Raw genomic sequence first — 21,887 nt, forward strand, 5'->3', positions numbered from 1 at the left:
ATCTGTGTCCTGTTTCCGAATATGTGCTGCACCAGTTACACATACATCTGCCTGCAAAACATATATATATATGTGCTTCACCACGCACATATGTCTATGTTTTGTAGCACAGATATATGTGACGCCGCTTAACATTTAACATTGATGCAAGTTTGGTACCACAGTCTAGTCTATACCAGACTCCATAGGTCGCTGGCCGGAAAACCATAGGATGAAACAAATATAGGTAAACCGGCCAGAGAAGTACAGCCGGCTAGGGAACAGCTTGCGACCTACGGAGGAAATGATTGTTCTGGCCGGCTGACTCCCCTAGTGTAGTATGACTCTATTTGTCCAATTGCTACATTTAGACCACCGATCTACGAAGCCTGGTAGAGGCTAACCTTGGTCCTCATCACACCGTTGCCGCATACTTTAACATTGGACTAACATGACGATATTTTCTATGATCATTGGTGACGACAAAAGACAAACGGTTGGAGTGTTTGCAGCCCAAACGTATAATTATATGATACATATACGTATATATGATTTGCAGCACACACCAATTTTGCAGATGATGTCTTTATTTGCAAAGTTTCCAATTAAAGTTAATCTCACTCTCTTCATGTTCTAAAGTCACACAATTATGCAAAGTAGCTCATTCTTTGCATATGTAGCGTGAGCTTATATCCATCATCACTTAAGCTATGAACATACAAATAGTTATGAAGATTTGTCAAACATTTCTGGAGTTCTACCCTTCAATTTCTCAAACAAAACATGGGACCCAAGCCGACGGCAATTCTTTACGACTAGTAAGAGCTTTCTACTCTAAAAGAATCATGACCATAGCTTGTGACAGTAATAATTTTCAGAAATTTATGACTGAGTTATCATGCATGTAAATATGTGAGTGGGTGTCTGTGTGCGTAATTATGTGTGTGTGTGTAAAGCGAAACATATAAGAACGTGACATACTATATATATAGGTGTGTCTGTGTGCGCAAGTGTGTGTGTGAAGCTGAAACAAATGAGTGTGTACTTTTAAAGCTGAAATATATATTGGTGTCCTACCATGTATATGTGTATGAGTATAGAGAAACATATAAGAGCGTGTGCTTCGATGTGTATGTGTATGTGTGCAGACGAACATATATGCGCTTGTCCTACCATATATATGTGTGTGTGTGTAATGCTGAAGATATATGAGTGTGTCCTACCATGTATATGTGCATGTGTATAGAGAAACATATAAGAGCGTGTGCTTCGATGTGTTATGTGTATGTGTGCAGACGAACATATATGTGTTTGTCCTACCAGATATATATGTGTGTGTAAAGCTGAACATATATGTGTTTGTCCTACCAGATATATATGTGTGTGTAAAGCTGAACATATATGAGTGTGTTAATCGATGCCTTATATATGAGGAAATCCTTGTCTTTATATGTAAGTAATTTTGCAACACTTGGCCCCCAATAGCGTGACCCGTGTCTATGTACATACTACATGTCACAGAATGTGCAGGGAACGCCACAGTTTATGAGTGGCACAGCCTGGACCAGTTTACTGCACCGCCCTGTCGCACCCATGTCTGTAACCAATCCAATTCAGATCCAGTCCGAAGTTAAGTTTTACAGTTGGGCTTATCCATTTAGGTCACAGAAAGGATAGACTGGAAACACTACAAACAAACGGCCACGCCCCCTTCATCACCACTTGTAAACGTAAGCGCATCTTCTGGGAGGAGTAAGGGGCTGTCGCATCTAGCAATATTTATTTTTCGTTATCTTCTTTTCTCTTTACGCAAGCTTCAGTTGAAACCTCTCCACGAATCGAGAGTGAAACAGTCCTGAATCCCAGACGGCTGTTGCTAACGACATTCCCAACCTTAAGACCTTTTTCAAACTTGATTAACTTCCCTTCTAGAAGCGAAATTAGCCTCTGTCCCCTGTATGATTGGAGGATAATTACCAAGATCACTCCCCGGTTATCTTCTGTGTATGTTTTGGCTGTGGGGTACTTTTACTTGTCTCAGAACATATAGCTTCTTTTAGGGTCTTTTAAGAGTCTAAAGTTTTTAGATATCTTAGCTTAAACATAGAGCGAGAAAAAGTTCATACCAAAGATATTGAGGATAAAAAGGCTTGCTTTTGGCTTCTCATATGTTTTAATGTCACTGTGACCTTTGCAGTAGCTAACGGTTTGTTCTTAACTATCCTTATTATCACAGTGCACTCACACGATTTCTGGCTCGTATCTAAACTTTGACTAAAGCCCACCAATCCCCACATGCGCGCTAAACACCTCAGGTCACGACTGCCTGATCCTCCGTTTATTTCTACACGATAGGAAGTCACGTACGGTTTAACCGTGGATCAGACAAGCCGCCTAACCACACATATGCCTGGAGAAAGGTTAAAGGAAAAGGCGAGGATTAAAATCAGGAACCGTGATGGCTGTACTTCACTCTGTAAAAATTCCGTGGGTGGACGCCCTGTTCGTCTCTTGGTGTGATGGTCACACCCAAGACAATTGAGACAAAATAGATCTGATGTAGATATACTGGACTCCTCTACTGTCGCTGCCACATGGCAGCAGTACTTGCATTTGTAAACTCTGCCAAGCGCGTCAGACACGTCCAAGTAGCGTTCACTGCAGCAGTATGGTCGCTAGCCAAGACCAGGCGTAACATAATACTCCAGAACCAAAAAGAAACACTGGTCTATTTACCGACACTCCGTACACCTTTCAAACATCGCTTCACCCTTCAGTCTACTTCAAAAAGGTGTGGTTTGTTAACAACGTGCGGGGTGACGAAAGGTGAAGCACATAACGTCATTTACTGACTGCACCACACAGGCGAGGAGAAGTGTGAACTTTGCCAACGCCCACGTTTGTGTTTGCCGTTGTGTCGTCAACCCTAATAACAACCCGTGAAAGGCGCGTACAAACTCAGACCTGTTTGTATTGTTTGTTTGTAGAGTCCGTGGAACTTGCTAGGTAGAAAATAGAGAGAAAGTGGCTTACCTGTGCCACCTGCCATGGCGCGGGACGCCGCCTCCAAACGGGCGGGAGGTGGCGTGCACGTGCAGGCCGGGGTTCCAGGAGCCCGATCGATGCGTCCTGTCGAGACAGCCCTCACAGTTTTACCCCAATGTTTGTGCAGCTTGGTGGGAAAGCTCGTCCGCTTGTACAGTTGTTTAAGGCGGGAGAGAGACGAGTTGGGAAGCTTGGTCTACAGGGCCCGCCCTTTCAGTCGTCCTGATGTCAACCTCCCACCTTTACAACAGCCAGCCCGATCGGACGACACTCAAAACCGTAAATGAACCTTGTTATTGCTGACGAAAACACCAGGCGTACAAAGGGGACGTGAATCCAAGAGCTCTCCCCTTCACACCGGTCCTGTAGGGGTCACCACAGGTCATTGCTTTACTCCTGAGTGTAAATAACGCCCCCTGCGACTCTCCAGAGTCTGCAAACTCCAAGGTTCAGTGCAGTTCGCCCCTGTAGTATAGTATTGCTCACATACGGAAAGGAGAAAGCACACACACTGTGACAGCAATGTAAACCCGCGGTAGAAACTGGAGAGGTAGTAGCTACGGATCAAACAGAAAGTTTAAACAGCAGTTTTCAGGAGCGAGCCAATCACAGGTCAGCTAGCTCGGTCACTGCGTCTTCCCGCCAGATCTCGTTCTCGTTCCTATGCGCGTACAGTCCGCCACTAGCTATAGCCAATGTCAACTCCGCACTGAAACTCCAGCTGTTTGAAGTATTTAAAGCTGTGTTATGCCAACAGCTTTGTAAATATAGTGTTTTTACCACCGCCCGACTTCACTACTGAAGTGTCCGAGTATCAATCAAACTGCAGGCCAGTGCGAGGGTCCAGTCAGGAATGCGGGGAGGGTCCAAGTTCAGCACTCGGTAGACAAGCGAGCCGTAACGACTCTAATATGATCCGGTCTCAGAGCGGAGGGGTGCCGGGCGTCCTGCTGCAAACAATTGACCTGAGGGTACGGTATGGAGGGTGGGGCTGGTCTCTGGGGGGAATGTATGGCCATGGACGGTTTGTTGTGACGTTCAAGAATATTGGTTGGAGAATAGAAGGGAGTCTATAATCATGTCATACAACCACTGATGAAAGAACTAGAACAACTAGAGTTCGGCGACCTCATACCTCCATGAAAATTTAGAGCTTTCGTAAATTTCATGCAATTGACTAGCACATTAACATAATTTATGCATGGTATTGTTCATCATTGACTAACGTACACATGTCACCATTATAAAATTCCCATTATTAATCATAAAGCGTTTTTGCAATTTTTACATAAATTATGCAAATAAGTTCCTCATTACCATATTTGGTATCTGCTTATATTCCACCTATCATAGTTAACATGTGTTACATTTATTGAAGTCCAGTTATTGAAAACAATGGAAGTATACAATTTCCTCATTAATCATGCAAATTAAGTCCTCATTTGCATAAAATGTATATCATTATGAACATATTTGCCTAAGGTACCCGCATGCCTAGTATGATGCCAATCCATCAATCCTTTCTGCAGTTATCCTCTTTAGAATGTCTTGACAAAAACGCCCCTGCAGTTCCGCAATTAAATGTTAGGGGGCTGAAACCTGCCCCACTTTGTCATGACACTGCAAGCTATCTACCAGCCAAATGTCAAGACCATATCACATCCAGGACAAGAGATACATTGAAATAACTGCCATGATATAATATCCTCATTAATTATGCAAATGTACTCCTATTTTGCATAATTAGTATTTAATCTTGTACAAAATTGTCTAAGGTACCTACATACCAAAAATGATGAAAATCCGTTGTTCCCTTCTTGAGTTATCCTCGTCAGAAGTTTTTGACAAAAATGCCCCTGCTATTCCCAAACTAGACGCTAGGGGGCCCAAACTTACGTAATTTTTTCCTGAGCACAAGAGCTATCTAATGCTTAAAAATCTTGACCATAGCATGTTCAGAACACCGAGATAGCAAAACCGGAAGTTGCGCTGCAGTACCAAGGCCACACACCAGGGGGCCCAAAATTAACCTTGACCTTCGTCTTCCCAACCCCTACCTACATACCAAACATCATTGTAGTCCATCAAGAGGTTCTCAAGTTATGATGACCACAAATATGCGGACACACAGACACACACACAAACACACACACAAACACACACACAAACACACACACAGACACACTCAAAACTATACCTCCATTTTTTCATGGAGGTAACAAAATATTTACAGACTAAGAAACAATAGTGTTCTTTACAATAGAAGTACATGTATAGTCAAGGGGCTGTCGGACGCTTCGACCCTTGACCGATTCGGTCTCCGTACTAACCCTAACCCCATCTCGCCTAATCCTAACCATAACCCCGGCCCCCGATCCCTATCCCTTACCCTAACCCCATACCTATACCCCATACCCTAACCCTATACCTATACCCCATACCCTAACCCTAACCCTAACCCTAACCCTAACCCTATACCCTAACCCTAACCCTAACCCTAACCCTACACCCTAACCCTAACCATATCCCCTAACCCTATAACCATAACCCTGTACCGTAACCACTCTTGAGTTGAACAGGGTGTTGGGCCGAGTCATCCTGACTCCTCAATAAAAGGCAGACGTTAATCGGCAGAAGGCTACTGATACGCCCTGAATATGCCATCTCTGTTCATAATGTCGTCGGTTTTCTGCTGTAAACCGCTCGTACAATGAGTTATAACTTAACGGTAAGCCTGAGAAGTGCTTTCACAACAAACTTCAACATAAAACAGGTGAGGCACGTTTATAGTTCAATGTAAAAGTTAAACAAACGGCTGCCTAACGTTAAAAATACTCGCTACAAGAGCCCTCTGGCACTTATCTCAGAGTTTATTGACACAAATTACAAGTCTACGTTTGCCCCCAATTTTACTGTAAATTTAGACGTAATTGCAGCTTACATGAAAGCTTGCACCCGGACGTACGATACAGGCGTGTGTAGAAGATAATGGCGTAATTGGAATTGTTGATATCATGCCCGAACATCCAGATACTGTCGTTGTACTGTCAGGCTACGTTTTATTAAGTCGGTGAAGGTTAGACAATGCAATCAAGTAATAAGATATGCCAAACAGCAGTTAATGATTTTGGAAACAGTCAGGCGATTCAGATGCATCCACTATCTTTCGTCGGTGACACTGAGGAGATCTTGGTAAACAGTAGGTTTTATACCGCAACTATGAATGATATGTAAAGGAGGTGAAGACAAAGTTTACAACGTTTCATTAGATTCTAACGGCGTACAAGGGACAGAAATATGGCAGACTAAAGTGTACGTTGAAAGTTTGCTATAACAGTGTCGAAAGCAATTTCATAAGTCAAATTTGAATGGAGAAATGACATATGAAACGCTTTTGTAGAAATGGCGACAAAAACATATTCTTTTATTCGTAGCCAAGCCGAAGAAATATAATGGTAGAAGTTTGCTTAACTTGTACGTAGAGTTGTTTCAACGCACAATTAAGAAATTAAAGCAACGTATCAACCCACTCTACTTTCTCACTTGAATTCGTGACGCTCGTTTTTCTATTTCCTGGATACCCCTGTGTGTCAATATTCATGATCAATTTAACGACTTTTCTACAAAGGAATGGTCGCTTGGGAACGTTGTATTTGCTTGTCGCCCACCCATCCTAACCGCCCACCCCCGCTATATTCAAGTTTAGTAGTCCAAACCCTTCCCAGAATATAGTTCTTGACAGGTCGCTAGACGTTCCTATGTCTGTTACAGTGATGACTGTTTAACCAGACTCCCAGCCTACTGAAGTAAGGTCACGCAGATAGAAGGGCAAACACCCACCTAGTTACACAGTAGTTACAGGACATGTTTGATTTAGGGAGAGTGTTATATTCAGTGTGTGGTATTTAAGGGTGCCTAAATAGCTTTGAGAAATAAAAGGCATATTGCAGAAAGTAGTAGCTTATCGATATGGGGGTTGTGGTAAGTTAACACGATTTCTTACAATTCTAAAAATGTGGTTAGTGGTAGCCATATACACTTCTTGACTCGTTCTCCATAACAATATAATGATGCACACACACACAGACACCGGCTGACACGCAAACACACATCACCCTTCCAGTAAAAGCAATCAGTCCATTCCCAGACATACATCATTGAGCTTTCCCGGCATATGACACCCGTATTGACCACAGACCAAATGTAGCGCATAGTCTGGCTGCGTTCCCACTACTTCACATGGCTACAAAAACAGCATCAGTCAACGTGCTGGCTACCGTTAGTGTAAACAGTTATCGGATTTTCGTGGAAGTCCTTGAGTTACATAAGGTATTCTTTGTCTTCTTTGTTTCGACACAAGAAGTATGTTCAAAGTTTCACATATAAGATTTGTTCTAAATCATTGTAAATCATTGTAAATCGTCTAGTTCCATCTACGCGTTATGCATGTTAATCGATGATAAATTGCCCACATCGTTCTTGTTCAAGACAATATCCCAAGTAGACCGTAGGCATTAAGACTAATACACCGTGGGAATGTGCGTTGGCGGAGGATTAAGACACGGTAACGGTAGCGTAAGTGATGTACTGTTCAGACTAAATGAGTCTTGAATGGGCCAAAAAAATCAATTTGTGCAACTGCTGTTGGTATTGACGGATACGCATAACCATACCGGTAATTGCTACTCCCCTCCCTCAGTCCTGTATACATAATATTTTATGTGACCTAGAGAATATACAAGCTACTCCCCTCCCCCATATTCCTGTATAGATATGTGACGTAGAGACTATACAAATGTAACCATGTACACCACACTTTTCGTGCCAGTACCGTGTCGTGCTACTACGTGCAAACTGTACACGTAAACAATTCAGTCTGAAAAGGTTAAACATGTTTTGTTGCACAGCTCAGATCAGCCACGATGAAGTGCCAAACTGAATTATCGGTCCTCACTGATAGTACATCAATATCATAAGAGAGAGAGGGGCAAATGTAGCAAATTTACACCCAAACAATGAAAGCTTCCCCCACACACATCCAACGCACACACAATGCACTACGTATAACACATCCACACACCCATTCCAACGCTTCCCCCGCCAGGGCACCCCAGTCTTGACTCACCCGGGGGCTCCTGCCGCCCGCCCCGCTGGGCCAGCCCGAACAGATCGGCGGGCAGCCGGCGTCGGAGCGACTCCATCTTCTCCCCGCTCTCGAACACAGCTTGTTCCCAGGGGCTGTGATGTGACACTGACTGTCGTAACGTGCGACAAATAAGGCTGTGTTGTTCTTTGTGTGTCAGAAGGGCGATGTGTTACCATTTATTGGCTGTACATAGTGTACGTACGTACAGTCACGGTGTATGGGCGCAATGATGTCATTCAGCATAGAAAAAGCTGCCATGTGTATTTCCGGGTTCTGTCGGTAATACAAACAATACACGATACATTCACTATCGTTCTTTAATCAGTTTGTGCATATACTTTCTTGTTGGTATATATGCTGTTTGCCCTGTATACTTTGGCTTCAGTCTATAGATCGATGTAACATTGTAACAAGATGTTTGACTGAATACGGTAGGGCATATGACCTATATTCAACGGTTATGATAAAGCAATTCTCTGTTCTTATTTTCTGTTCAATGTGATTTTTTGTTGTTGGATAAATTAAAGTTCGGCGAAATTCTTTCGGCACATGTCCTCTTCGTCGACTTAATCTTAAAGACCAAATGGTGAATAGTAACGAAATGTTCCTTTGGTCCCTACAATTAGACAACCATCCTGTGTTGTTCAGATAGTATTAAGTAAGTATTAAGGAAGCTATCCAAACGACCTGACGTTCACGATACATTTGACCGAAGATCAACATGCGCAAAACTAATGTTAACATTGTGTGGAAATGAGTCATGTCACTGACTGTGATCTTCTGATCTTTTGACCTTTGAAAATATTGATGGAATGTTTGTTCTTCAAGTGGCACCGATGACGTTATATTTGCTCCGCCAATAGGCAACGCCTTACGTAGTAAAAGGACGTATGTAGCTATGGGAACATCTAGGTACCAGGGCACGTGCCGTAAAACACGATACAAGTACAATTTCTTAACAGGTTACCAAGCTTCCATAAGGTTCACTTTCAATCAAAACCTGAATATCTCAGCAGACAGCAGCAAAAAGAAAAATGACGTAATAAATATGCTTTTGCAAGTTAGAGGTTACAGTTAGTCTGTCAATCTGTCCATAAGATTTTTTATGATGCATGCTACCAAAATGCCAACGACTAGTGGATAGCAAAGCAAACCCCAATAGATTACCGCATAGTCTTTTTAGCTTAACATGTAGATATTGTGTAGTCATACGGTATACTTTGAGTATTAAAACGGTCAGTTCGGTTTGGACAGCGTTTTCTGTGATCATGCACACGTATGTGAGTGAATGGTCGTACTAGTAGAAGTTTGGTGCCGTAAGTATCATTGCCTACGGTACATGTTTGCTACCAGTAATCACCCATCCGTCAGAGCCGTTTTCAGGTGTTGCGACTGTCCTTCACAATCCTTCCGACAGGCGGAGCCCCTAACCGAACTTCACCCAGGTAGATTGAGAAACTATCTGAACGATTTGCTCCTATGTCACCGACTGAAGCTGGGCTGGTTCTCCAGATCTCTGATGGCCTTCAGACCCGTGTGCAGCGTGAGTTCCCCGTCCCACACGCCGAACGCCGGGCACACAGGGTTCGCGAAATGGTCCTTAAACGTGTACAGCTTCCTTCTGGTCTCCGCGTCGAAGAACGACACTCTCCCGGCCTCGTAGTCGAGCAGGATTCCGATCCTGACGGGGTGCGGGTCCAGCTTGAGTTTGTGCGGCTTTCCCGCGTGTCTCGTCTCGTAGTCGTTCCCGGTACGATCCAGTATCCAGGATGTAGCGTTGTCCCCTAACCGCTCGTCTCGACGGGTACTTCTGTAAAGAAAACAACGATTAGGCATAAATTTCGATCTTAAGCATAGATATTATCGACATATGTCATGAATCAATCTTTGTTACCAGTGTGTCCAGATCTTAGAATGAACTCTAAAAAAGTCGATGTGCCTTTTTGGCGACACCTCATAGATGGGGCCTTTTCAGCACTGAGTAAGACCCCAAAAAGCGCGTCCTATAGAAACCCCCTCACCTATAGGCGATTCCGATGATGTAGATGGTGCTCTCGTTGACCGAGATCTCCCAGTAGTGCTTGCCGCTGGTGATGGCGACGTCCCCCAACACGAGCGGGTTTCCGGCTCGGTACGGACCGTCCACGAACCGTTCGGGTCTCTTCGGCACGTGTCGGTGTTTGGCGCCCTCCACGTCACGTGACACCACCGTGCTCTTGTTGGAAAACTTGAGCGAGCGGTGCGCCGTGTTCGGGTCAAACTTGAACTTGATTCCTGTCAAATGATAATGACCTCATGGTTATTCCGTGCTGTTAAGAGGCACACACAACTGTTAGAGGTCCTACGTTTGTAGAAAAAAAGGAAAAGTCCTACAAATTACCTCCATATTTTGTATTTTCACTAGCGTTTATCTGTGTGTGTGTGTGTGTGTGTGTGTGTGTGTGTGTGTGTGTGTCTGTGTGTGTGTGTGTGTGTGTGTGTGTGTGCGTGCGTGTGTGTGTCTGTCAACAAGATAACTCAAGAAGAACGGCTGGGTGGACTGGCCATGGTGTGTTGGTAGGGTGTGATGAAAGCTAGAAATGATTAGATTTTGAGCCCCCTAGTGGCTTCCCTTGGTACTACAGCTTAACTTCCGGTTTTACTATCTCGTGTTCTGAACAAGCTATGGTCACGAAGTCTGGGTATTAGATAACTCTTGTGCTCAGGAAGAAATGACATATTAAAGCTTGGGCCCCCTAGTTTCTTATATGTTTCATACCAATCTAAAGAATACAGAGAGCAAAATCAAGCTTTTGAAAGGGAACCGGTTCTGTCTGGTTGTATACTTGTCAACAGAGGTAAACGTGAGGATGAAGTAGGACCTGGAGGTCAAAGGTTAGGTCAACAGACTAAGCCGGACAGATTTGTTACATGATTGACGTTTAGCCTTGAGACAGGTACTAGGCGGTTACTAGAGAGTTTTGAGAGAAGCACATCTCTACCAGGCAACGACTAAATTGACGTTATCCCTTCTTCCCTTAAATGAAAGAAAATATGTATACCCAACAAATGGGGATAGCTTTGCGTTCGGCAGTATATATATGGTATGACTCAACAATCGGCTTATATTACGAAGTATTTGTTGTTTTCTAGCTGCTTACACTACACCTTATAATCTATTACTTACTGTAGACATTTGCTTTGCCAATAATGCCAATAATAATGGCAAAACAAACGTCTAAAGTAAGTAATAGATTATACGGTGTTTCAACCCTGTATTCATCTTGTACATGACTAGGAAAATGAGGACAAGTAATCTCCCAGCATCTTAAGGCGTCTTAAGTAGGCTTCTTTAAACGAAAAGGCTGATTTATTTATTTACTTAAGACGCCTGACAGATGTCTTGTCAGGGATGAAATCTCTAATTCAACACCTGAATGCTTGAGAGGGTCTGGAAACACGTGAAACATTTCACACCTGCACGGCATCTATCTCACAATACCTGGTAGGACACCATTCACCTGTGAAACTTCGCCCTTGGAAACAGATTTTGAACACTGTTTCAACATGACCTCGTACAAATCTCCTGGAAGCCTATGGGTAAACGTACGTCTCTACAGCAAACATCATGTACCGTGGAGTCGACCGTCATTCATGTAGACCAATACTTAAATCCACACACAGTCTCGAGACAAGGTAGGTTTATAACTTCTGACCGTCCAATTTCGTCACAAAATTAACGGTAATATACTGAGGATCGGTGCAAAATTCCAAAGCAATTGGACAGTTTGGAAATCAGAGACGAAAGCGTGTTTGCTTCAATTCCTACTTTTAAGCTTGGACTACAATAAAAGGGTTTTGTTGATACCTTGTCTGCATGACGTATCTCTTACCAGTAGGACGGTGGTGAGCGCCTTCTAGACAGTTAAGGTTATAACTGCATGAAACGTTGTTTTAATCACACTTGACATTATCACTTTTCAGAGGTCAGAAACAACGGTTGTTCAGACCCGTCCTGTGGGAGTGTTTACCGAAGTCAACAGAGGGCGCGCCTGAACTAGTTTGACCTGAACCTTGTTATGCCTGGTTTGTAGATGATGGGGTCTGTCAAACTGAACAATTGTGCAGTGTTGTGCTTACTGAAGGCAGAACCGAGCAGAACTGATGAGATAGAGAGATATCCATTGGGAGGAGAGGCACGGGAGAGGTTACCGTAGCAAAGAAACATGGGTGAGTCAAAGGGAGATAAAAGGAAGACCAACACAAAGCATGCAGAAACGGATAGAGATTGGAAATGATAAATAAAGACCTGGACATGCCAACGATCATACTAGAAAGTTTGCAAGTTTTGATGGATGGGCACCAATTCACAACTGATCCGTTTTATAAGTATAAACAAATATACAAATGAGGCATTGGGTTTCATCTGAGGCCTTCATTTAGCAAGGCTGCAGAGGGGGCTGCGGCAATGTACAATCTGATATCTAATATGTTCAATTAACATCATGAAGACCATAAAGATAGCACCACATACGAACAGGACACTGACAGGATGATGCCCGTGCGTACTGTGCAGGATCCGAGTAGGTAATTGATCTGTTGTTGAACCAATTAGTACTGACCATTACTGCGAAGATGGTTCAATCCTGGGTGGTCAACCTGGGAATCACTGAGCGCAAACCTTGCTGCAATGATCCCCACCTATGGTAGACCACACTGAAGTATAACTAAACCTGCACTCTATACAAGGCCGTGCTTGTACATGTAAAATACTAGTAAGTGGTCTCACCTGGAATACTTGTAGACCTGACCAGCTCGGGCCCAGACCCTCTGTGTTGTTCAGACGTGTGCTGCTGACTGCTGCACTGTTCGCACGTCATCTCTCTTTTCCGCAGCTGTTTGTAGAGTTCTAACTTCCCGATGAGGTCTTCTCTGGCGCAGGTTCTCAGTAAGTCCTCTAAGACGTCCAAGTTATCCCGACTTAGCAGAAGTCGTGCGACCAGCTCCTCAAACAAGGTGCGCGCGTCCTGGACTGTGTCTAAGTCTTTCTTGGGAAGGTACGTCAAGCAGATGGTTTTCATGATGGCCAGTTCATCCTCGTCGACCTTGGACGACACCTGGTCTAGAAATGTTCGGAACAGGTCCCAGTGCTGGCCCGAGAAGCCGCCGTTGTGCGTCCCGGTGGGCTGAGTCGTCGCCGCGGTTGCGTTCTCCATGACGGGGTAATGTTGTAGCTAGCAGTGGAGACAGGCGAGCCGTTGTAAGACCTGACCCGATATTGGTTACGCGAGGAGGGATCACGTTTCAGCAGGTGAAAAAGAAAAGTCGCCCCGTCACGTTCTCCAGGTTGACGGCAGGTACATAAACACCTTTCACGAACATGTGTTATGTTTCAATACACCATGGGGAAGGATTTGATCCTGACCTGTTGTCGGCTTAGCTCGCCTGCGAAGTCACCAGTTGCGCCCGCCAAACTTAGCGTTTTTGATGATGGCAAAACACCGTTAGCTGGTGGAGTGAAACCTTAGCCAGGCCCTCACTTCTACAAAGTAAACAGTAGTTACGTTTGCGTAGGAGAAGCTCAGCCGCTGAACTGGTCAATCTGTGCCTACTGCTGGTGAATAGCTCCGTACCATGGGTCAGGGGTTCTAATCCTGTTGCAGAACGTGTTAAGAGACGTGTCTGACTGGGCATGAAAGCTCGGCGCGATCACCCGTAGTAAGGACCGCGTTTGTTTGCAGTGTTAGTGTTAATAGGACATTTCCGAGCCGTTGATCTAGTTTGCAATGACGACCCTAAACCCCTCAGCTAAGGGTCCATACCGCAAATGTGTCGATGAGACATTTCGACTCTTAACGTTAAATGCCCATTTTTATATACCCCCAAAGCACGTACAGGCAAATACCCACAAGGCAGCAGTTGCTCGCATTCATTCCATGTGTTGCGTGTGTGTGTGTGTGCATTAATATGTATATATAGTGATACATGTATTAATATACATACATATACCAATTCCATATATAACACGACCTAGAGCCCAGTCTCTAACCAGACGACTTAATGGTTATGTTAAACATAATCTATAGTGAACCTCTTGACGACAAGTGCCCTTAACCAACAAGTGTCAGGTCCAGCGGTTGAACTTGAGACGGCCGGATCTTTCGCCACTTCCGCCAACTAAGGGTTCGTGCACGCATGCTTTCTACATCCAAACGATATCTATTCTGTACCAGTTTTCTCCAGATGTTTCCTCATTTCGTTCTGAAATAGAATTTGTCAACAAATTGCAAAATGACATGGTGTCTTCTTCAAAACCCTGTCTTCTAGCGTAGCCTATTTTACCAAATTCTAAAAGATGCTAGTATGTGTGTCTTAAAAAAAGTTTGTATGTTCTCCTACAACGTTTATGGTATATATCCATAGCTCCCCTCTTGCACGTTTTCATGCGGTACTGTAACAGTAAACACAGTGCCGTGAATGGCGGACACAAGTGCTCCGTTGTGTCGCGGTGAGCAGGCAGACACCTTTCAACCCTGATCCAATATCGCACGCACTATTTCCCCTCAATGCCCAGTCAATACAACTCATGAAAGGAGAGCCACAGAAAAGTAACGTGGTTAAATTTTCCACCATCAAACAAGTCAGCCGCTGTGCCCGTTACCATGGACACGACAGATTATATTTTCTGCTGACAAAGCGATTATCATTCCATACACGTAGTTAGTGCAGTGTACATTCTATGAAGACGTTCAGTAATGTTTGATATGGACGACTCCCACCATATGCCGTGACAGACCAAATAAGACGGATTATGCTATAGCCAGTCTCTACCAGACAAGTATATTCTTCAGTCTATTTGGCCAGTTTCTATTGTCTTTAGAGCAACCTATGGGATAATGGAGCATTGTAGAGACTAGTATCATTCAGCATTTTCATGAAGCTTATATTCAGTTATAATCGATACGTCACGTCTTGTAGAAACTGAATGATAACCGTGTCCGTATCGCATTTTTCAGGCAAAACATGTGATTAATTGATTCAGACTATAAGAGAATATAATAGAATGCAGTACATTATATCATATACAAGTATATGTGGTCTGTTAAGATACCTTGTGAGCACCAAGGACAATCATAAACATATTTGCAATTCCCAATTAACGTTGATTAAGATTTTATGAATCTACATAAGCCAGATCCCAATATTTTGATATCCGACCAGCGAAAACAACATTGTGCTAGAGCTGTTCTAGAAAGCAATAATAGTGAATTTATATATCCATGGATATCTTCGGACACTTTATGAATCAAAGTCTTTAATATATACAGGTTGGTATCGGGCAGCAAACTTCGTCACACATTGGTATTCCCGTTAACTTAATCCATAACCGTGTTTTCTTATTCAACAATACCGAAAAAACGTAAACAGAGAAGATTTTTGCGCAAAAACCTTACCACATTCTGAAAACTCCGGATAGTCGCGGTGTCCCATCGACAATATATCAACATAGGCTCTACACAATGTGGATGATTGCACAATCTGCATGTTGACTTTATAGTATCATCTCATTAAAATTCAACGAACGACCTATCATGAAAGAATACCCATCCTAAATCTTAGAGACAAACGTTAGATAATATGCTTTGTAGACGCGGGAACAAAGAAATCAGATCAACCATAGCAAGGACCAATGAAAAGCAGTTCATTGTCGACCTGAAAGCACATCCCGGATTTCCACGATCTGATTATAGATACTGTATTTCCACAACGTCTGTACTGTGTATCCCGTACAACGAGCAGTACTGAATAATATTAAATTGTATCCTGTTGTTTTTTCATATGTTTGTTATTCTGTTATCAGTCATGTCTGTTATCAGTGACCTGTACCTAGCCCATCGAGGCATGAATGTACAATAAATGTCTTTCATTCATTCAATATTCCGTATATAGGTCGTATATGTCGCATCTCTCCCGTCAGTAACATATCTGCAGCAATATCACACCGATTATAGGTCCGATTATGTTTCTCTGGCGTTATCCACATGCATTACGTCATGGACACTTCGTTGGGCGTTTTTAAACTGAGTTCATATCAATCATAACGTCACAATCTTCGTCGTTTTTCCTGATATGTCAACTCACATGGCGTATTCCACCTCAAATTTTCCTGACCTCACGGTCAATGACCCGTTCCATACCGCGAACGCCGGGACCAGCGGCTCCTTGAAGTGGGAGTGGAAGGAGTACAAGTGTTTTCTTTTCTCGGCGTCGAAGAACGACAGAGTCCCGATCTCGTAGTCCAGATACACGCCGATCTGTGCGGGGCGTGTCGTCACTCTGACGTCATCGTTGATACGGTCGTGTTTAGCGGTGATGTGGCTGGAACAGCTCAGACACCAGGAGGAGTCGTTCTCACCCAGACACTCGTCGCGGGGGGTCGTCAGGAAGGCCACGCCCACCCGGTACAACGTGCTGTTCCCCACCGTTATCTCCCAGTAGTGGCGTCCCCTAGCGAACGGGAGATCACCCAGGATGGCGGCATTCACGCTGTACGGAACGTCGTAGAACCTGGAGAAAGATCCAGGGTATAAGTTCAACGGTCAATTGGGACAGAACATAAATGTTCATTCAGTTTTGACCATTCTCTTTCTAAGAGAATGGAATTGCCTGATCCGTAGATCACCGACAGAGTTTGTTACGATAACCAATGAGGTTTTGTCTTTTTAACCTCCTTGCGATAACATTGCAAAAATAGTATAACGACTGCGGTGCCAGTACCAAACTATCCTTATTTTGAGAAAACAACTTTCCTTACCTGCCATATTCCTCAGGATCTTCGTTTGCCTTGTCTTCTGACGTTCCTGAAGCGTAGTAGACTGTCAAGCCGTCCTTGGACACATGGAGGTCGCGGTGTGCTGTGGCCCCATCCAACTTGAACGTTGCACCTGCAAATCAGACACTGCTCAATGACGCTATCTAGCGATTTACTTGTAAACTGCAGGAAGAGATATTTCAGGCGTGCGTGTCTGTTTACTTCTTTACGGTGAGGTTTACAACCAATCAGAAAGATGTTTGAATTTGGGTTGGCCATAGTTTGAACTATGTTGCCACAACGTTAGGTAGATGAATTGATGTTTGATATCATTCCTCATTAGCACCGTGTCATTAGCTACTTCTATGTTCGGAATAGAATGGATCCGGAATGGAATGCTGCCACATTATTATTCCCATCGCGTGACCATGAAGTAATACACCTGTTTCAAGGATGTTTTGAAACACGGCGTGACCTAGAAATAAAACAAAAATGTAAAACGAACTAATTTACTTGTAAAAGTACCATGTTTTGTCTAATGTTGTATTGTTTGTTTGTTTGGAATTCCTCGCAAATGTCCTGCGGAATCGCGCCTATACTTCGAAAAACGGAATTCGCAAAAACGTGACCAGAAACATTAACACGCCGTCCCCAACACCTACAGACACGGTCTGATTATCCAAACAGTTTCTCTTTTAACATGTCAGGTTTTCAAGCTGCGCTCGGCTACTGCTGAAAGAACGTCTTTGTTCGGGACTTCGTGTCTGTTGAAGTTTTGTCATGGTTGCTTGCTGCTAAATGGGCTACTAGAGGGCGCTGTTTTTACACGCCGACAGGCATTGTGTTTCGTCATGCAACCATGTATAGATATATATCAGGAAGAACGTTCGTAAGTATAGCCGGCCCTCCATGTTAATTACACACATAGTTTTCGCCATTACAGGTTTTAGAACATTTCCCTATCCGCTGTTGGAGTATTTTTAGTCATAGTGATAAGTCTAGCTTGCACTGTTTTCTTAAGAGAACAACCTTCGAGCCTTTGTGAACCCTTCTTTCCTCACACAGAATACCAGAAATTCTCCTCGCGACTCTGTCATGTATAGAGGAGGAAAGTAAACATGGATACCAATGCAGGGTAAAATATTTGACTGGTCCCTAAATGAACTAGATAAAAGGACAGTCGTGGCAATGAGAAGTATGTGGGTAGGAAAATGGGTAAAAAAAATATGAAAATATGTAATATTTGTTGGTTATTCTGCCCTTCTTCGCTTCTGAGGAGCTTTTTTCTAATTTCATTTTACGCCCTTATCCCCTCCAAATTCGAACAGATTATATTTCCTTTTTCCTTGAAAGCCCAGTGCTGTGTGAGAAATAACCCTTGTATTCATTTCCCCACATCAAAACAATTAACCCGGTCCGACTGGTAGATAAGTGAAAACAATAGCGGAACCCGATCCAACCCTCACACAGCCAGGAGACAAAACGTTTCAATGTGTGCAGCTCTGACTAACTCAGGGGTCAACCATTGCACATCCAGGAGGGATAATGATGTTAATTCATAGGCTCTTATCGAGTTTGAAAAATAGGAATAGGGCCGGGTCGACGTGAGAAAGTAACACCTGTGCTGCAGATGAGAGTGGACTGAAAACATGGACACATTTTCGTCATTGTCCGGCCGTATGGACAGTGCAATGATGGTAAATTTGTCTTGCTCTTGATGGGTTTGCGAGTAAAATTTGAAATCAATATTCCACACAAAATCAAATGCACCGCCCCTTATGAAGGACTAACTCAGTATGTCGTTTGGGCACTTCAATAAATTATTGCAGAAGACGGTGCGACCAGGGGAAACCAGGCGGTACCATCCAGGCGTACAAAGGAACACAAGGGTCACGGTGTCATGGAGCCACCTGGGTAACGAGTGTTCCCAATAGCCTGTATGCTGGGAGAGGATTCTCGGAATTGTACAATGCTTGCTTGTGTTGGCAGTGTGTATCAAAGCCGCTTCCAACTTCCATTTAAAACCATTTTCGAACACACTGCCTCTGTTTTGAATTGTAATCATTATAATAAAGATACCAATAGCATTACGATATACATTTAACTCAATATGTTAGCAATTACACTTAATCAAATATGCAAAATGAGATAAAGAAGGTTTCCTTGGAGATATTCGTGGTACAACACGTTTGTTGTTGTTGAGAGCCAATGGGGAATGTGAGCTTTTGTACATGAAACCAGATAAAACATTTGCATTTCTTTCTTCTAGAAAAAGGTACAACTAACGTCCCTAAAGGAGAAATGAGTCTTTTATGTTTACCGTGGAAGCTGAAGCAATCCCAACCCTGGTTTTAATCAACTCATTGACAACATGTCACAACAGAGAGCACGCCATATGGCCAGGATACTGTCACTTTGCAGTAACATTAGCAGATGTTTTGTAAACAACACATCCGGGTATCGATACGCCGGAGCCTGTTCTTACAATGTTTGTGTTCCAAACATGTCTGGTCTGTGCCTGCGGGACGACTTGTTGTCCAACAACACATCCATCACGAGTTTACACATTAGGTAGGACATGTTGACGGGCTCGTCAGGTCAGGACATGTTATTGTTGGGAGGTGGGCGTTGTCAGTGTTGCTCACAAAAATTGAAAAATGTACTTTTGGGAGCAAAACAAATTATCACACTAACGTTACAGGCATTCAATCACTAGTCTACGATAAACATCTAGCCAGCACTCTACCATCAACACCATTTAAGATTCTTATTACAAGGAAAGACGATGTTTTCGGTTGCCAAAATGAATGATACTCTTACTCTTAGCTACTTGTTTAGGGGTAAGTTTATAAACTGTGTGGCACCGTGCCATATCTATAGCACCCGTCTAAGAGTTAGGCGATAATAGCCTTAATAGCTTTTACATTAACACTTCCTGACAATTATTAACTCCCTAAGGGATCAGTGTTACAAAGTGGTTTGGGCACCAACTGTACTAACATGTACTGTTGCAGTGAGCATATTTCCTTGTAAGAAATTCTATGTTAGGGGTGGCATGGTTAGTGCTGGCTAACTACTGTATACCACGACTATACACCAGAGAAATAAACTAATGAGTAATGTTTTGTTACACATTCTATGTACTTTACTGTAGTACTCACAAAACTGTGTGGCCTTTTAAAGCTTAGTACGCCTTGTGCAACAAGAAGACCATATCAGTATATTCAAAGATTGTGATAAGTTCTGACGCGGTTTCCTTGGGTTTACCAAGATAGAACTTTATCACAAACGTATCTGTCACGAGTTCGGTGACCTACAGAACTGACGCATGTCGTTCGTACTCGATCAAGTAAATACAGCTGGAAGCTAGGAACTGTGGGGACAGTACATACGATACGTACCTCACAGATATACCCAGATATGTGTGAGCTGTTTAAAATTAAAGCACAGTAAATCTTGTTGCAAGCCGCGCTTACGTGTCAAAGTTCGTCAGCTTGTTTATTGTAGTGGGAGAATTCCTCCGCCCTCCCCCAATGCAATATTACAGCTCATTACCGCAATCACCACACATAACCACATAATTATCTCTCTCTCTCAGATATCTGTGACTGCTTCTTGAAGGCGCCTTACCCTGACAGCAAGACGTCGAGAGTCTCCTCTTCTTCTCCTTAAATGACGAGGTTTTGCTTCCCTTCCTGTGTAGTTTGGTGGAACCCCTCCTTACCACGCCACCTGGAGCCGAGGACGGCCTTTCCGACATGTTGTGGGTTCTTCGGCCTTCTTCTGGTCGCTCCTGGCCGCTCCACCGCCCGTGTGCCCGCCTGAGTCCACCCCAACCCGCGGTATTCTGGCAATTTTAACTTCCAACTGCGTAACCTTTCCCCCCTCGAGCCGGCGCACAAGGCTAGCGTTTCAAAACACACAAGTGGCCGTCCTGAGAGGCGTGCCTGACGACGTAACAATCCCCCTGGTCCTTCCGTTCCCCATTGTCCCCTTGGAAACCGTATACAGGCCGGCTTTAAAGGCCTGATCCCCGCGGCTAGAGGTTAGGTTCTCCCGCAAACTGTTACCGTGTTGGGAACTGAGGGGCTATTTTTCTTCTGGTCCCTGAGATTGTAGTGAGTGGCACTCGGTGGGGTCCCTTTGGGCGTTTCCAAATAGTTTGTGTGTTTCTTGTGTCTATAAATTATTTGCCTTGTTGCTGATACTGACTGATGGCCAGAGATAGGCCAGAGATTATACAGCGGCCATACGGACAGTGTCGAGCAACCCGAGGTGCAATTGGAATGTTGAATTGTTTGGTCTCCCCCCTTCAGTGTTTGTGTTCATATTTTAAGAAGTGACGCAAGATCACGCAACGGTGCGTTGTATCTTTTTTTTTTATTATTAGATGAAAGATCTTTGGAATGTTTTAGTGATATCGTGCCATAGTCATTCTTTGTACGCAGGTTCGTATTTTTGTTCTATGAAATTTATCCACGTATTACATGTATAGGATAATCTTAATAAGTGAATAAATAAATAAATAGCCGCACGAACACGGGTTGCTGAATAAATAGCCGCACGAACACGGGTTGCTGACAAGTCGAGTTCCAGCTGCTACAGTACTGTTGGCGCGAGGCAGTTTCCTCACGACATCTAGCGATGGTATCGAGATTGCAGTGTAATGGAACTGAATCTGTCCAGGACCTACTTACTGTGAAAACATGCCATGAATGGGCGATACTCAAAACAACGATTCTCGCGACAAAGGATTCTGTTTGATGGAGCATCCGACGTCCACTTGTGTTTAAAGATCCTATCTTTATGTAATCAACACAACAGGGTTAACATGACTGTGTTTTAGACCAAGTTTCTACACTGAAACGTATAATCTGTTCATCTTCTACTAGCCTGGTATCCAGCCGTAATATAGCTCCCGGAAGG

At 43.6% G+C, this 21,887-nt stretch overlaps 3 protein-coding genes across 3 annotated transcripts in view; all 3 read right to left on the reverse strand.

The window, feature by feature from the left end:
- The window catches only part of LOC118425616 (E3 ubiquitin-protein ligase Midline-1-like), an 83,267-nt gene extending 74,942 nt beyond the window's left edge, over nucleotides 1-8,325 (reverse strand). The window contains exon 1 of the mRNA XM_035834577.1: nucleotides 8,150-8,325. Coding sequence (XP_035690470.1) covers nucleotides 8,150-8,225 — 76 coding nt within the window. The 5' untranslated portion in view covers nucleotides 8,226-8,325. The remainder of the gene's footprint in view (nucleotides 1-8,149) is intronic.
- Nucleotides 8,326-8,469: 144 nt separating this feature from the next.
- On the reverse strand, nucleotides 8,470-14,007 carry LOC118425615 (E3 ubiquitin-protein ligase Midline-1-like). Its single transcript, XM_035834575.1, has 3 exons — nucleotides 12,939-14,007; nucleotides 10,192-10,444; nucleotides 8,470-9,980 (listed from the first exon to the last, which is right to left on the reverse strand). Exons 1-3 carry the CDS (start codon nucleotides 13,363-13,365, stop codon nucleotides 9,653-9,655), a joined length of 1,008 nt encoding a protein of 335 aa, XP_035690468.1. The 5' UTR covers nucleotides 13,366-14,007; the 3' UTR covers nucleotides 8,470-9,652.
- A 2,076-nt stretch (nucleotides 14,008-16,083) lies between these two features.
- On the reverse strand, nucleotides 16,084-21,113 carry LOC118426179 (SPRY domain-containing protein 4-like). Its single transcript, XM_035835441.1, has 3 exons — nucleotides 20,592-21,113; nucleotides 16,965-17,094; nucleotides 16,084-16,717 (listed from the first exon to the last, which is right to left on the reverse strand). The coding sequence occupies exons 1-3, from the start codon at nucleotides 20,719-20,721 to the stop codon at nucleotides 16,288-16,290; spliced, it is 690 nt and encodes a 229-aa protein (XP_035691334.1). The 5' UTR covers nucleotides 20,722-21,113; the 3' UTR covers nucleotides 16,084-16,287.
- Between the last annotated feature and the right edge of the window lie 774 nt (nucleotides 21,114-21,887).

Source organism: Branchiostoma floridae, chromosome 11 (assembly GCF_000003815.2).
Source record: "Branchiostoma floridae strain S238N-H82 chromosome 11, Bfl_VNyyK, whole genome shotgun sequence".
In the NCBI taxonomy this organism is placed as follows: Eukaryota; Metazoa; Chordata; class Leptocardii; order Amphioxiformes; family Branchiostomatidae; genus Branchiostoma; species Branchiostoma floridae.